General features: G+C 44.5%; 1 protein-coding gene across 6 annotated transcripts in view; it reads left to right on the top strand.

Moving 5' to 3' along the window:
• ank1b (ankyrin 1, erythrocytic b) overlaps positions 1-11997 on the top strand; it is a 76788-nt gene extending 64791 nt beyond the window's left edge. For 4 of the 6 annotated variants that reach the window (XM_031802999.1, XM_031802997.1, XM_031802998.1 and 1 more), the window contains 16 exons: positions 110-321; positions 1221-1425; positions 1687-1783; positions 2057-2285; positions 2445-2573; positions 3765-3884; positions 4657-4741; positions 5671-5739; positions 5845-5976; positions 6113-6268; positions 6515-6586; positions 9173-9803; positions 10035-10191; positions 10570-10656; positions 10837-10928; positions 11338-11997. In XM_031802999.1, coding sequence (XP_031658859.1) covers positions 110-321; positions 1221-1425; positions 1687-1783; positions 2057-2285; positions 2445-2573; positions 3765-3884; positions 4657-4741; positions 5671-5739; positions 5845-5976; positions 6113-6268; positions 6515-6586; positions 9173-9803; positions 10035-10191; positions 10570-10656; positions 10837-10905 — 2450 coding nt within the window. In that variant the 3' untranslated portion in view covers positions 10906-10928; positions 11338-11997. The remainder of the gene's footprint in view (positions 1-109; positions 322-1220; positions 1426-1686; positions 1784-2056; positions 2286-2444; positions 2574-3764; positions 3885-4656; positions 4742-5670; positions 5740-5844; positions 5977-6112; positions 6269-6514; positions 6587-9172; positions 9804-10034; positions 10192-10569; positions 10657-10836; positions 10929-11337) is intronic. The other 2 variants (XM_031803001.1, XM_031803000.1) reach the window with 1 other exon arrangement.
• Positions 11998-16591: the final 4594 nt, after the last annotated feature.

Genomic DNA, 16591 nt, shown 5'->3' with positions numbered 1-16591 from the left:
ATTTAAGTAGTCTACAGTATATAATTTGAACAACAATGTTATACACACAAAAACATACTTATACAAAAACCTAATCCATATGGCTCTCTCTCTGACACCCCTCCCTCAGACCTGGAGAGTCACGAGGAGTTGGAGAAGAAGAGAATCCGCCGAATCATCTCCACTGACTTCCCCCTCTACTTCGCTGTGGTGTCCCGCGTCCAGCAGGAGAGCGACCTGATTGGCCCAGAGGGAGGTCAGCTGACCAGTAACCTGGTCCCTCATGTCCAGGCCATCTTCCCTGAGACAGCGGTCACCAAGAGAGTTCGGCTGGGGCTGCAGGTAAGGAAGTGGATGAGGAAGATAAAGAGGAGGGGAGAGAGCAGCAGAGAGATGTTCAGCAGTTTCAGACACCGAACATCCCTCCTCTAGGTTCTGTCTTTTTAAAGAGGACTTTATGGAAATGCAGGTTTTCTTGCAGGAGTGAATAATACTTTCTGCACTGCTCTTACAAAGAGCTGTCCCAGGACTGTATTCAATCAAGTTTGATTGAATGGGACATCTTGGCAGGTAGCTGCTCTGTTTAGCTTACTCAATCAGTGCTGTCTGTCCTGCCAAACAAGCAAGGTTGGCACCACAGCAACAATGGAGCTGACTAATGCATCAAATTGACTATGGACTACACACATAGAAACTGGGACTCAGGAATGCTGACTACCTCCAAATACTGAAGCTGGATTTGTTTTATGTTTCCATGACCACAGTTTGTTGTTTTATTTCTAGCTGAATCTGTGTCCCATATCGATTCATTTGTTGTACACTGCATTTGTCATATAGCATTTTTGCATGTATGAATGTTGTCTTTTTCTTTCTTCTTTATCCAGCCTTTCTTCACACTTCAGTTCCCCGAGCTAAATCCTGCTATGCTGACAAAGATGATGAACTGATATTCAAATGTGCATGTTACTTGGTTTTATGTGTGAGTATGATTGTGTGCACTTTTTGTCCATTGGTTAGATATTCAGTATGTTCAGGTAGGACTATGTATTATGTTGTCTGAATATGTGTGAGTTTTTCTTAGTAATAGTTTGTTGACTGTGCTCCGGAGGGCGAGTAATGTGAAAATAATTCTGTTATATTTATTCCTATTTTGTCTCCCATTTTAATGCATCACTTGTCCTTTATCCCTTTCTCTTTTCTCTCACTCTTTCTCTTCTCCCTTCTTTCCTCTCCCTCTTCAGGCTCAGCCGATCCCAGACGAGCTGCTGACTCAACAGCTTGGTAACCAAGCGACCTTCAGTCCAGTGGTCACGGTAGAGCCACGACGACGCAAGTTCCACCGGCCAATCGGATTACGTATCCCACTGCCCCCTTCTTGGAGGGAGAGTCCACGTGACGCTGGGGAGGGGGACACCACCAGCCTGCGCCTACTCTGCAGTGTCATTGGTACGGTCCGGCGTGGAGTTTACTTTAAACCCTTAACAACTGATTCATGGCCAATAGCCTTCATTGCCAACATAAGTGAGTGTTAGGACAGGGGTGAAGGCGAGAGAACTAGTGCTGACCAACAAAAAGCATCACGAGCCAAGCCAGTCAGTTTTCTGAAAGCGGTATGGGGACAATAGCAGGTCTCTGAGGGGAAAGAGAGGGAACGAGTAAGTGGAGGTGTATAAAAAGAGAGAGATGAAACAGTCCTTTGTCTCCCAGGTGGAACAGCACCTGCCCAATGGGAGGATATAACTGGCACCACCAAGCTGATGTACGCCAACAACTGCGCCAACTTCACCACCAACGTCTCCGCAAGGTGTGTCCTAATTCACACTCACAACAGTCAGCCATGCACTCTCCTTTAGAGGTTATACAAAATGTATGAAGCAGAACACCCTTATACTATTTACCCAATGCATACAGGCAGATGTAACCTCATCCTGTGCCAAACCATATATAGTTCCATCCACTGACGATATGGAACACCTGACTTTCCATTACCTTTACTCTTTAACACAACACACACTCTCTCTAACGACTATCCCTCACCCTTCTCTGTGCGTCATCTCTCCTCTCATCCTCTGCCCAGGTTCTGGCTGGCAGACTGCCCTCGCACGGCCGAGGCGGTGACCTTCGCCAACCTGCTGTACCGGGAGCTGATGGCAGTGCCCTACATGGCCAAGTTTGTGATATTCGCAAAAATGAACGAGGCGCGCGAGGGCCGCCTACGCTGCTACTGCATGACCGATGACAAGATGGACAAAACCCTGGAGCTGCATGAGAACTTCAGTGAGGTGGCACGGAGCCGGGATATAGAGGTCAGCAAGGGGCAAGGGTCAGGGGTCAGGGGAAAGGGTTTTAGTGTGTGTCAGTAGGTTCTACTACATTTAAATTCACATAACTCAGACATTTGTGTAATTAATCCATTGAAGGCAATGGAGGATTTTTCTCCCCTGACTCTCCGTCGCCCCCCTAAGGTGATGGAGGGCATGCCGCTGCACCTGGAGTGCTCTGGGAACCTGGTGCCTGTGAGGAAGGCCACTCAGCAGCCACGTAGCTTCAGCTTCCAAGCCTTCAGAGACAACAGACTGCCTGTCTCGGTCAAGGTCCGTCTCCCACTCATTCTCTATGTTTTCGCATAGGAATTGTGATCCAGTCAATTTAATTGAAATGTCCTTCTGTCAGTCAGTCTGTTTTATTCCTTCCAGGACATGTCAGTCTGTCAAACTGTCTGTTTATGCATTTAACATGTTAGTCAGACAGGTTTTGTGTTGAATCACCAGTTGGTCGGTCGACAGTCAGTCGGTCTTTTGATCCAATCTACATGTCTGTGTGTACATCTGTCCCGTCCATCTATCTCTTTATCTTTTTATACGTTTATTACAATCATTGTGTACCTTCTCCCATCTCTATCACTCCATCTCTCCAACTGTTTCAAATCTATCTTTCTCTCCTCGTTTAACTGTGTTGAGTTCCAACCAACACGTTTCTATCACATACACCCTGTCCCTCTATCTGTGTGGCTGTCTGTGTTCCTCTCTATTTGTGTGTCTGTGGTATGTGTCTGCGTGTGCGGCCATGTGTTTGTCTACCAACAAATCTGTCTGTGTCATCTGTATGTCTTTCTGTGTGGCTTTGAGTGTGACGTGCGCTTCCGTCTCAGTCAGTCTCAGACGAGTGTGTTGTGATGTATTCTCCACTGTGGTGTACCTACCGACTCTACCTAGCTGTAACTGTGTGCCCGTCCTTTAGCTCTTTCACCTTCTTGCCTGCCTGCCAATCTTGTGGCCTGCCTGTCTGTATGTCTGTCTCACTGTCTCTCTTTCTCTCTCTCACGGTCTCTGTTACTGTCTGATCTGACAGACGCCCAGGTAAATGTGCAGGTAAATCTCTCTCTCTCGCCTGCCTATGGACTGCTTCCATCCCTTCCCCATTGTGTTTCTGCTCGACAGACCCACCACACTGCAGGTTGTCTAATTCCCTCCTTGGCTCTGTTCTTCTTCCCCCTCTCTTTTTTCAATTCTTCTTCACCCTAACCTCTTGCCCATCCTCTTCTTTATCCTTCATATCTGCTCCTCTTACCTCTGTCACGCTCTCTTGTCTCTCCTCCTCGAATCTACCTCTTCTGGTTTTCCTGCTTCTCTCGCTCTCTGTCTCTGTCTCTGTCTCACTCTCACTCTCTCTCTCTCTGTCTCTCTCTCTCTCTCTCTCTCTCTCTGTCTCTCTCTCTCTGTCTCTCTCTCTCTCTGTCTCTCTCTCTCTGTCTCTCACTCTCTCTGTCTCTGTGTATCTATCAGGTTAGAGACAGCAATAAGGAGGCATCTGGGTTCCTTTCTTTCCTACGGAAGTCTACCAAGTATGAGGACTCCCAGCATGTGCTGTGTAACCTCAACATCACCATGCCACCCTGTGTCAAGGTACACACAGTCTCTCATACACCCACTAAACGACTCACATGCAACCCCTTTTAACCCTTCTAAACCACACTCCACTACCAACATTACACACTCACAACCACTCTCAACCTTGCCAATACAAAAATATATTATTTCCGTTCTACATTAGCAGATATCATTACAGTTATTAACTGAATTGACATTTTGAATGGGGTGTTTTTTTTGCTTTATTGTTGCTGTTGATTGATTAGTTATTTATTGTTGCTGTTGATTGATTGGTTATTTATTGTTGCTGTTGATTGATTGGTTATTTAATGTTGCTGTTGATTGATTGGTTATTTAATGTTGCTGTTGATTGATTGGTTATTTATTGTTGCTGTTGATTGATTGGTTATTTAATGTTGCTGTTGATTGATTGATTCTCAGTCATAACAAATGATGTTGCCATACCTCTCAGGGAGCTCTGTCTGCACCTTCCTCAGCTGATGAATGATCAGTTGAGCTTTGAAGGCTTAAAAAAGACCTGAAATAAAGACCTGAAATACAGACTTTTAAAATGTTTTAAAAGCTAAGATTAACCAAATATTTAGATGTCCTGCTATCATCCCAGTGATATTTTAAGCATTTTTGTTATCTCAAAATCAGTTTCAAAAGCAGCATAGATGCGATAAACCACATTCAAACATATCATTAGACAACCTTGGGAGAAGTTGCTTGTATTTCAGTGATAGAAGCCATATCTAGTCACTGATGTGTGTGTGCTTTGTGACTGTGTCCCTTGTGTGCGATCCAGGTTGTGGGGAGTGAGGAGCGCAGGCGAACTCTGACCCCACTGGCCCTGAGGGAGCGCTACAGCATGCTGAACGAGCCCGGTCTCAGTAAGTCATACCATGCCTGTCCAGAAGCCCTCTCCCCACTATACAGGAGGAGACAGGGCCTGAATGTTGCACCCCTTCTTCCCTGCTTCCCAGTCTACTTCTCTCTCTATTTCGTTCACGCATGAGCCTTGGATGCACTGCACTACTACGCCCCATAATACACAGCAGTGATGATGGTGCTATATTGATTATGTGCCAAAGATTAGCTAATACCTACATACAAACAGCTCCATTGAAAACTAGAACCCTTCCCGTGTTCTGGTAACATTAGTACTGAATGACCTGTTATGGTTTGCATGCCCCTGGGGCTGGTCGCTCCACTGCCAGTCGTGTTAGCATGGCGGATATTTAGCATTTATCTTAGCGCTGGGAATGGGCGGGTCCTCACAGTGGAGCCAGACAGAAGAGCCCTCGGGTAGATGAGCAGAGAAAGGAAGGAGTGCTCATTGGTTACATGGTGAAGCACAGCGCTGCTACCTTGCACCTCAGTTCCTCATGGTTATGTTACGCTAACAGAATGGACTGGTGTCTGAATGAATGCCTCCAATACTCTACCTACCGCTAACCTACCCTGCCTATAGTCTGCTAATACACATGGATCGTATGACCAAAAACACTATACTCTGTGGGTAATGTGTCAAGGTAAGTTTGCTATTATGTTTTTTAAAAGCAACTGATTTTAATGGGTTTGATTTGTTGGGTATTTTGGTAGTTAGTTTGGTCTCCTTTAATTAATGAGTAACATGGAAAATTGTGTAAAAATGTTACAGTTGTTGTTCTATACTGTTTATACAGTTTACAGTGTTCAGTTGTAAAGTCGGGATTGAGTATTTCATTTGCAGTAGATATTCTGAGTCAGTTGTACACAGTTGTAAAGTATATTTAGCTCTGATACTGTTCTGTTTCTGAAGTTGTCTTTTTTTTTACAGTGAATGCCATGGAGAGGACAGAGCTCAAGATCTCCCTCATATCTGAACAGCTGGGCTTGAGCTGGGCAGGTCAGTGCTCCTCTACACGGGTGATACTGTATACAGTCTACTATATGTGGTAAGATAAACTTACATACGTATTTGATTGACCTAATTATTTATTCTCCCTCTCAGAGTTGGCGCGGGAGCTGCATTTTGGTGTGGATGACATTAACAGAATCAGGGTGGAGAATCCTAACTCCCTCCTGGACCAGAGTTCAGCCCTGCTCAACCTGTGGGCCGGCCGGGAGGGCAAGAGGGCCAAGAGTGAGTCTCTATCTGTCTGTCTGGCTGTCTGTCTCTCAGTCTGTGTCTTACTACAGTCCCCCAGCACAACTCTCTTCATTCCTTTCCCTATGTTCTGCCCTCTCCCTCTCCTTTACTTCCTCTTTCCCTCTGTCAGTGGAGAGTGTGTATGGGGCTCTCAAAAACATTGACCGTTCAGACATTGTGAGTTCAGTGGAGAGCCAGCCACAGGCAGAGGCCGGGGCCTCAGAGGATGGGGCCTGCAGACTGGCCGACAGCGACTCCACCCTGCTCTCCCCCAGTGTTATCAATGGTAAGAGACACATGCACAGAGATGTGCACACACACACACACACACACACACACACACACACACACATACACATACAGTTGCTCTCACACACACACACACACATTCCACCAATGTGATCAGTAGTATGAATAGACCATACTTGCCCCTAGTAATGTCAATGGTGGAAACAAGATCAATGAGAAGACCAATACTCTTCCCAAGTGTAAGGGTAACACAGATTGAACCTTATCTCTGTTGCTCCACAAGAGATCACGGACACAGGTCGTCCACCTGTAGTCTACAAGCCAAGAGTTATTGGGCACCCATTTTTCAGAAGGGGTAAGTGGGCTGCATGGTTGATTTATTCTGGTGATTCTCAAAGGATTTTGAGTCACGTCTGAGGAAGGGTGCGATTTCCACCATAACCCAGTGATATGTGAGCATGTAATGTGAGAATTTCCTTATTGCATTTTGGTGACAGCCGTCATTCCAGTTTCACTGTTCTGACACCTCATGCTTTAGGCCTGAACGTGATGGTTCTCACATGACATCTTAGGAGGAAAAAAACTCAAATAAACACAACTTGAAGACATACTGTATGTCATTTGAAATGATAGACATATTGAGTTAATTAGGAAAGACTAAAATATACATTTTATCTCTGTGTGTTTATGTTTTAGTCTAGTATATGGATGAGTTGGATATGCTTGTGTGTGTGTGGGGGGGGTGAACACTAAGTGGCACTAGTACACAGTTTGCACACAGTTTGTGGGCCTCCATATCTTGTTCCTTTGTTACTCCCCTCTGTCTCTCCTAAGTCTGTCCCTCGTTCTCTCTGTGTCTGTGACATGTCATATCTGCCGCCCAGCCGCCGTCCTCTTCCTCCTCCTCAAAGCTCTTCCTCTCTGACCTCTGACCTCATATTGACCTCTGGGCCTCTCCTCTCTCCTGTCATCTTATTTTCCCGTGCTCACGTGTTCAGTCAAGCGGGGACGCTGTCCTCCTCTCTCGATGTAGCTCTGTGTCTCTGCATGTGCATGCTGCCTGACTCACTGTACCTCTCTCTGTGGCTCGCATCAGGGAAGGGTGTGTTTCTATAGGTCTGGGAGGGTCAGTGTTGATGTGTTGTGGGGTGGAGGGGTATTAAAATAAAGGTTTTTCTGTTTTGCAATAAGACCTGTGTATTTGCCTGGCATGCTTTCTGCATGACTATTTCCTTATGTGTATTTGACTTGTTCTTGTTTCTATGCTTTTTTAAAACTTGTTTTAAATGCTGTATTAACTGCCTAAATCTCAGTGGGGTTTCTGTGAATTCTATGGTGTTGTTTTAATGCTAGGCTGCAACCCAAAGTTGACCGAACAGCACTTAATGTTAATGTAGCTGTGACATGACAGCTTTGTCATTCAGACAATGTTGTCGTAATGTTACAGATACATTGTTAGAATGTTATGTGCCAGCTAATGTGTTCGATGGCGTGGAGGTGTGTGTGTGCCTGGGTGTGTGTGTTCCTGAGTACAGTGACCTGTGAACTGTGTGTGTGTTTTCATGTGTCTCTGTGTGTTGTTCATAGGTGGACAGTGCTGTGCATTGTATTTGTGTGTTTGTAAATTGACAATAGATGTGGAGTTGTTGTGCTTCACTATGTGTTGTAATGTTATTTTTACACTTTTGTCTTTAAATTGGGAGGTACAGTAAGGACTAATCCAGATAAACCATCATCATTCAACATCCGTTTAATTCAGAACACCTCTACCCCTCTTCATCCTCACCTCTAGACAGACAGACAGACAGACAGACAGACAGACAGACAGACAGACAGACAGACAGACAGACAGACAGACAGACAGACAGACAGACAGACAGACAGACAGACAGACAGACAGACAGACAGACAGACAGACAGACAGACAGACAGACAGACAGACAGACAGACAGACAGACAGACAGACAGACAGACAGACAGACAGACAGATGTATTTGTATGTGTGCATATGTGTGTGTGTGCACTTGTGCATATGTGTGTATGAAGGTGAGTGCAAGTAACTTGTCATTTTCCCAGCAGCTTCCTGACCCTCTCACTTGTGATTAGGTTTGGAACGATAATGGAATTTGAATCTCAATGATTATAGTATCACAATAAAATGTTTTTATCACAATAATAGAAATTGGAGCCTATCAGGAAGGTGAATGTGTTTAAATCTAAATGTTGTTGCTAATAACTAATTGGGAACAATGAAAATGATGTTGCGATAAACATGGACACAATTAAATTCAATATCACAGGTATCATTGAACATGCGTATCGTGATAATTTGGTAGTATTGATTATCGTGCAAACCCAACATACCCCAAACACCCCACTCACCTGCTCTCTCTTAATATCTTGGATGACAGTTTCAACTGCCATTCCACATTCTTACTTATTAAGAAAACCTACCACTTCACCCCTTTCCCACAGACAATGGACAGACAATAAATAAGACTCCATGTCTAAGCCTGTATTCCCTATATAACACCTGCTGCTCTCAGGGTGACAATCCTGTCACATGTCACAATACTGTAAAACTGCTTCCTTCCATGCAGCCTCCATTAGAACCACTGACATATCACTAGATCAGTGGTCTGCAAAATCACTGTTTTTCATGGAACGTGAGACAATTTTTTCACTACTACTGATTCCAAGAAGGTGCCAGTGAGTGTGTGTGCCTCCTTAGAACTGGAAGTAGTGAAAACAAATCTAGTCACTTTCTCTTACCCAGCATATTGTGACACAGGACTGAGCCCCACTGTTTCCTATAGGGCAGAGAAACAGACCCACTACTCCCCCATCCCTGTCTAATCCGCCTCTCCCCTCCCCTAACTCCCCCATCCATGTGCCTGCGTTGTGTTAGTCTCCCTCTCTCTTTATCTCGCCTCCCTCCCAGGTTACGGGCTGGTGCAGGAGGAGCTGCTCTCCCCGGCCTCCTTGCAGTACAGCCTGCCCTCTCCACTGGGTGCTGAGCCCTACTGGCAGGAGGTCTCCAGCCTGGAGTGTGCCCCAATCGCCACCACCGAAGAAGACATCCTGATGGAAATGTCTGACGTGCAGGTGTGGCCCTCGGGGGTCAGCCCCTCCCTGGTCACAGTGGAGGACTCATCCCTGGATGGCAGCAGCCGGGCTGATGACTCAGAGGGGGCCACCCTGACCCTTCCCTTCAGCCTGGGGCGCCCCAGCAGTGGGGCAAGCTGGGCCAGTGGCTCCATCATGGGGCTGGAGGAGGAAGAGGAAGGGGAGGTAGAAGAGGTGCGGCAGGAGCCAGCAGACAGGGACAGGGTGAGGGCCAGTGGTGCGGTGCCAAAGGTCAACCTGAATGGCCAGCTGGGAGGTCAGAGGTCGGAGGGCAGGAGGGTGGAGGTAGCAGCATCAGTGGCGGGCAGCAGTGTGACTGGAGGAGGAGGAGGAGGAGGGCAGAGTTCAGAGGAAGGGCTTTCTGTTGTTTCAGGACAGCAGGTCTATGCCCAGCTGTGTGAGATGTCAGGACTGAGCCGAACCATGGAGCACAACGGAGACAACAGGTGAGACTCAGTCAGGGGTTCAGACTGGTCTAGTCAGACAGTCCTGCTCTCTATGTGTGTACTGAATCCATACTCAATACTCAATTCCATGAATACATTATGGCATTCTTTTTTTGTGTATTTTGTCTGTCTGTTTTGTTCTCTTTCCTACTCGCACCTCTGTCTCTGTCACTCTGACTCTGCTCCTCTGTCCACTCCGTCTCTCTGTCCCTGTCTCCCCCTCTCTCTCAGGGTGTTGGGAGGAAGTGCATTCCAGCCATACCTACCCGACAAGGACTCCCTGCATGGCTGGGCGGGGTTGCAGACACCCAGGCTGCCCCGGCAGAGTGTGGAGACGCTGATATTGTTACCAGGGTCACGCGAAGCCCAGGAGGCTATCTTAACGCCGGTGTGTGACATGGGGCATGCTGTGCAGGCAACTGTTTGGCATGCAGCCCTTTGACAAGGGGCTGGGCTACTTTCATCAGGAGGCGGGGCCTGGGAGCATGAGTGGAGGCGGGGCGAGGTCAGGTTGTCACGCCGACTGACCACCTGCTGCGTCCTGTGCCTGGAGGAGGGACTTCCTGTCCATGCCTGCGATAGATAGGACAATCTTTTAATTTGGTTTCAATCATCAAAATTCCAACCATCAATATTTTTATGATGTTATGCTACATCATGACCTGAAATAGGGTTAATAGGATAAAGTTGTGTTGCGTGGTTTGTAAACCTGTGTCCTAATGTCATTTGGTAATTTAATGTGTTATATCCTGATGTTTTGACACAGATTAATGTTGATAAAGAGGACTGTGCTGTTGAGTTTCTGGCTGAGGAGCAGTTTGTGGACGAACATGGAAAAGTCGTCGCTAGAAATGTTGGTTTGTCTTCTTCTACACAACTATTTCCAACAAGTAGATTCACACACTCACAAATAGACACATACAAACATACATACAGAAACACACATGCTTGCAAATACACATCACATAGATCAGTGTTAACTCCTCTGTGTATTTTCTCCTACCCTGCTCCCCCCCTCCCTGCTGTACTGTAGGTGGGGGTGGATGTGAGGAAGGGTGTTCAGTCAGTGAAGCGTACCAGTCTGCGGAGAGTAAAACACTGAAACACACATACCCAGTCCTCACGGTAAGGAACACATAAGTTCTCATGTATATATTCCAGTGCTTGGATAGATGCTTTTAGAAGTGTCTATCAGACCCTGGTCGACCAGAGAGGGTTGAAGTTAAACTGGCTAATGTAAATGACAACCCCTGCACATTACTCTTTTGAAATAATGTTACAAAGTGAAAGATTAAAGAATCTTTGTCCGACAGCTCTCATTAGAGCATGTATGTGTACATAATATTCCACCACTTCTGAATGAGAATACATCACTTGTTATCTTTAGGTGTTGTTCATTTTTTATTTCATCAGTTACTTGTTACTTCATCATCTTGTCTGGATACCTCTGTCCATCTCTTTAAATGTGACGAGATTGTAGTAGTTAAAAACAATTCCCTTTTTACTGAATTCTGTTTTTTTTCCTGTCCCCTAGGACCCAACATCCACTGCCAAACTACCCTCCACAAACACAAAGTCAGGTAACAGAGGGAAATGAGGAAAAGATTGAGAGGAGAGAAGAGGGAATGAAGACTGATAGAAAGACTAAGATCTGCAAACAACAAATACAAACACAAAATCATCTGCAGAACGACCCTGGAGTTCCACAGCAAGAGGAAAAGAGACAGAGATCTACTTGTAGTTTTTTAACATTTTTTTTAAGAAAAAGATACTAAACTAGAGTAGAGCATGATTTTTTTTCTATGAAAAACATGACAAAATCCAACCCCCAAAAAATGCAACAAAAAAGTGCTTCCTGTCAACTGTAACCGCATGATTGACTGATGGTGCATGACCTTTGAACTGTCATTATCTACAAACTGAAGGGGTACAAGGTACACGGCCGGCCCAGCACTGGGTCAGGGGTGAGTTTAAGGATACCTTTTCCCCCAAAAGGGAGTGGTTTGTGTAAGCAAGTTGAGTCTGGTAACACCAAAAAAGTGAAGTATTTTTTCCCCACAACTGATTGGTACGATACAGCGAAGCCAATGCTGAGCCTACCAATGCTTCATTCACTTGGACCCTATTTCCCTGTTATTCTATGTGATATATTCTCTATGCTTTGTGGATGTGTGTCTGTATGTGTACCTTTACTGCTCGTGTTCTCTCGCTTCAGGCTTGGCACTGAGAATTGTCCTGGTTGGTCGGTGCTCCTGTGATGTCACGGCGTGCTCAGTGTGGGAATGAGAAAACCACTGTTCTCCCCTGCTCGTGAGCGTCTGTCTGCTTGTGCCGTCTTTCCTTTGTGAATGCGCTTCTTGTGTTTCTTTAGTGTTGTCAACCCCAGTTCCATTTTGTCTAACTTTGATAGGGAATCACTTTCTCCCCCTGTTTAACGCAGACAAAGTTTTTTTTCTTCAGATATGGTTAGTTGATTGATAGCATTGTGTGGCAGCCAGTGGACTCTAAGATTCTTACCCAACACATCCCTGATTTACAGTAGCATGATGTGCCCTTCCCCTCATACCACCCTCGCCTCCGATACGTTGAGACAACACTCCTCTCCATCAACTCCTGTAGCTCCAACTTATGTCTCTAGCCTATCAGCTTCAACCTTTGCTCTCTCTCTCTCTCTCTTTTTCTCTCATCCTCTCTGTTTGCTTTGGCTGTAGCACCTCATGGCTTCGTTCTTTTATGGTTCACATTAGATTGCGCTTTCGGTTTTAGGGGGTGAAGAAGATAGGGGCAGAATGAACAGTGTGGATAATCATATTTATGGGAACGAGATGGAGGTATATGTGGAAGTTTAGATGAGATTCTAGAGACTGGCGTAGCTAATCAAGTAAGGACATACTGACAGATAGCACTGTGACCGCCCAACTTAACACTGACCCCTGAGCCCATGTACCTTGTACTGTGAACTTACACACACACACACACACACCTCATACATGCATACATACAAACACACACATAACCATTTTACACACTCGCACATGTCACTAATACACACATGCACTTACAGTAATTGATCTATTGTGACCTAGTTGTTCTGAGAAGCCAGGTCAGGCTCAGATAATGTACTTTGGTGTCTGCCACAGCAATAATATCCGACAAGGAGAACACAGAGGGATATATACAGTTGATGTCTGAAGTTTACATACACTTAGGTTGTAATCATTAACTTGTTTTTCAACCACTCCACACATTTCTTATAGATTATTTAACTTATAATTCACTGTATCACAATTCCAGTAGGCCAGAAATGTACATACACTAAGTTGACTGTGCCTTTAAACAGCTTGGAAAATGTCAGAAAATTTAGAAGCTTCTGATAGGCTAATTAACGTCATTTGAGTCAATTGGAGGTGTACCTGTGGATGTATTTCAAGGCCTACCTTCAAACTCAATGCCTCTTTGCTTGACATCATGGGAAAATTGAAAGAAATCAGCCAAAACCTCAGAAAACAAATTGTAGACCTCCACAAGTCTGGTTCATCCTTGGGAGCAATTTCCAAACATCTGAAGGTACCATGTCCATTTGTACAAACAATAGTACGCAAGTATAAACACCATGGAACCACACAGCCGTCATACCGCTCAGGAAGGAGACGCATTCTGTCTGCTAGAGATGAACGTACTTTGGCGCAAAAAGTGCAAATCAATCCCAAAACAACAGCAAAGGACCTTGTGAAGATGCTGGAGGAAACAGGTACAAAATTATCTATATCCACAGTAAAACGAATCCTATATCAACATAACCTGAAAAGCCGCTCAGCAAGGAAGAAGCCACTGCTCCAAAACCGCCATAAAAAAGCCAGACTACAGTTTGCAACTGCACATGGGGACAAAGATCGTACTTTTTGGAGAAATGTCCTCTGGTCTGATGAAACAAACATAGAACAGACCATTGTTATGTTTGGAGGAAAAAGGGGGAGGCTTGTAAGCCTAAGAACACCATCCCAACCGTGAAGCAAGGGGGTGGCAGCATCATGTTGTGGGGGTGCTTTGCTGACTGGTGCACTTCACAAAATAGATGGCATCATGAGGGAGGATAATTATGTGGATACATTGAAGCAACATCTCAAGACATCAGTCAAGAAGTTAAAGCTTGGCCGCAAATGGGTCTTCCAAATGGACAATGAGACCAAGCATACTTCCAAAGTTGTGGCAAAATGGCTTAACCTCTCTAGGGTATGTGCGTCCCACCTGGCCAATTAACTTCTTGTGAATCCAACCACGGTGTCAGATTTTTTAAATGCTTTACGGCGAAAGCATACCTTACGATTATTTGAGAACATAGCCCAGCAGACAAATCATTACAAACAGTAACCCGCCAAGTAGAAGAGTTACACAAGTCAGAAATAGAGATAAAATGAATTCCTTACCTTAGATGATCTTCATATGGTTGCACTCAGAAGACATTCATTTACTCAATAAATGTTCCTTTTGTTCGATAAAGTCTCTTTATATCCAAAAACCTCCGTTTTGTTCGCACGTTTTCTTCAGTAATCCACAGGCTCAAATGCAGTCAAAACAGGTAGACAAAAAAATCCAAATTGTATCCGTAAAGTTCATAGAAACATGTCAAACGATGTTTATATTCAATCCTCAGGTTGTTTTTAGCCTAAATAATCGCTAATATTTCAACCGGACAATAACGTTGTCAATATAAAAGGTAAAAAAGAAAGGCACTCTCTCTGGTAACACACATGAAAAAGCTCTGTGACACGGCAGGGTCCACTCATTCAGACTGTTCTTACTCCCTCATTTTTCAGAATACAAGCCTGAAACAATTTCTAAAGACTGTTGACATCTAGTGGAAGGCATAGGAACTGCAATTTGAGTCCTAAGTCAATGGATACTGTAATGGCATTGAATAGAAAACTACAAAACCAACAACATGTTTTTGCCTGCCAAATCAGTTGTTATACTCACAGACACTATTTTAACAGTTTTGGAAACTCTAGAGTGTTTTCTATCCAAATCTATATGCATATAATATCTTCTGGGCCCGAGTAGCAGGCAGTTTAATTTGGGCATGCTTTTCATCCAAAATTCAGAATGCTGCCCCTTACCCTAGAGAAGTTAAGGACACCAAAGTCAAGGTATTGAAGTGGCCATCACAAAGCCCTGACCTCAATCTTATAGAACATTTGTGGGCAGAACTAAAAAAGCATGTGTGAGCAAGGAGGCCTACACACCTGACTCAGTTACACCAGCTCTGTCAGGAGGAATGGGCCAAAATTTACCCAACTTATTGTGGAAAGCTAGTGGAAGGCTACCTGAAACCTTTGACCCAAGTAAAGAAAAATGTAAAGGCAATGCTACCAAATACTAATTGAGTGTATGTAAACTTCTGACCCACTGGGAATGTGATGAAAGAAATTAAACCTGAAATAAATCATTCTCTCTACTAATATTCTGACATTAAGTGGTGATCCTAACTGACCTAAGACAGGGTATTTTGATAGGATTAAATGTCAGGAATTGTGAAAAACAGTTTAATTGTATTTGTCTAAGGTGTATGTAAACTTCTGACTTCAACTGTATATACAGTATACTGTGTGTGTGTGTGTGTGTGTGTGTGTGTGTGTGTGTGTGTGTGTGTGTGTGTGTGTGTGTGTGTGTGTGTGTGTGTGTGTGTGTGTACCAGTAATTTTGAACACGCCTACTCATTCAAGGGTTTTTCTTTATTTGTACTAGTTTTTACATTGTAGAATAATAGTGAAGACATCAAAACTATAAAATAACACATATAGCATCATGTAGTAACCAAAGTGTTCAACAAATAAAAATATATTTTTGATTTTACATTCTTCAAAGTAGCCACCCTTTGCCTTGATGAAAGCTTTGCACACTCTTGGCATTTTCTCAACCTGCTTCACCTGGAATGCTTTTCCAACAGTCTTGAAGGAGTTCCCACATATGCTGAGCACTTGTTGGCTGGTTTTCCTTCACACTGCAGTCCAACTCAACCCAAACCATCTCAATTGGGTTGAGTTCAGCTGATTGTGGAGGCCAGGTAATCTGATGCAGCACTACATCCCTCTCCTTCTTGGTCAAATAGCCCTTACACAGCCTGGAGGTGTGCTGGGTCCTTGTTCTGTAAAAAAAAAAAAATGATAGTCCCACTAATGGTAACCAGATGGGATGGCATATTGCTGCAGAATGCTGTGGTAGCCATGCTGGTTAAGTGTGCTTTAAATTCTAAATCAATCTCAGACAGTGTCACCAGCAAAGCACCATCACACCTCCTCCTCTATGCTTCATGGTGGGAACTACACACGCGGAGATCATCCGTTAACCTACTCTGCTTCTAACAAAAACACGACGTTGGAACCAAAAATCTCAAATTTAGACTAATCAGACCAAAGGACAGATTTCCACCGGTCTAATGTCCATTGCTCGTGTTTCTTGGCCCAAGCAAGTATCTTCTTCTTATTGGTTCCCTTTTAGTAGTGGTTTCTTTGCAGCAATTCGACCATAAAGGCCTGATTCACACAGTCTCCTCTGAACAGTAGATGTTGAGATGTGTCTGTTACTTGAATTCTGTGAAGCATTTATTTGGGCTGCAATTTCTGAGGCTGGTAACTCTAATGAACATGTCCTCTGCAGCAGAGGTAACTCTGGGTCTTCCTTTCCTCTGGCGGTCCTCATGAGAGCCAGATTCATCATAGAGCTTGATGGTTTTTGCGACTGCACTTGAAGTTCTTGAGATTTTCCGTATTGACTGACCTTCATGTCTT

The sequence above is a fragment of the Oncorhynchus kisutch genome, linkage group LG23 (genome assembly GCF_002021735.2).
Source record: "Oncorhynchus kisutch isolate 150728-3 linkage group LG23, Okis_V2, whole genome shotgun sequence".
NCBI lineage: Eukaryota > Metazoa > Chordata > Actinopteri > Salmoniformes > Salmonidae > Oncorhynchus > Oncorhynchus kisutch.
Note: the sequence above shows the minus strand (reverse complement) of the source record. Positions and strands in the feature narration are given on the sequence as shown.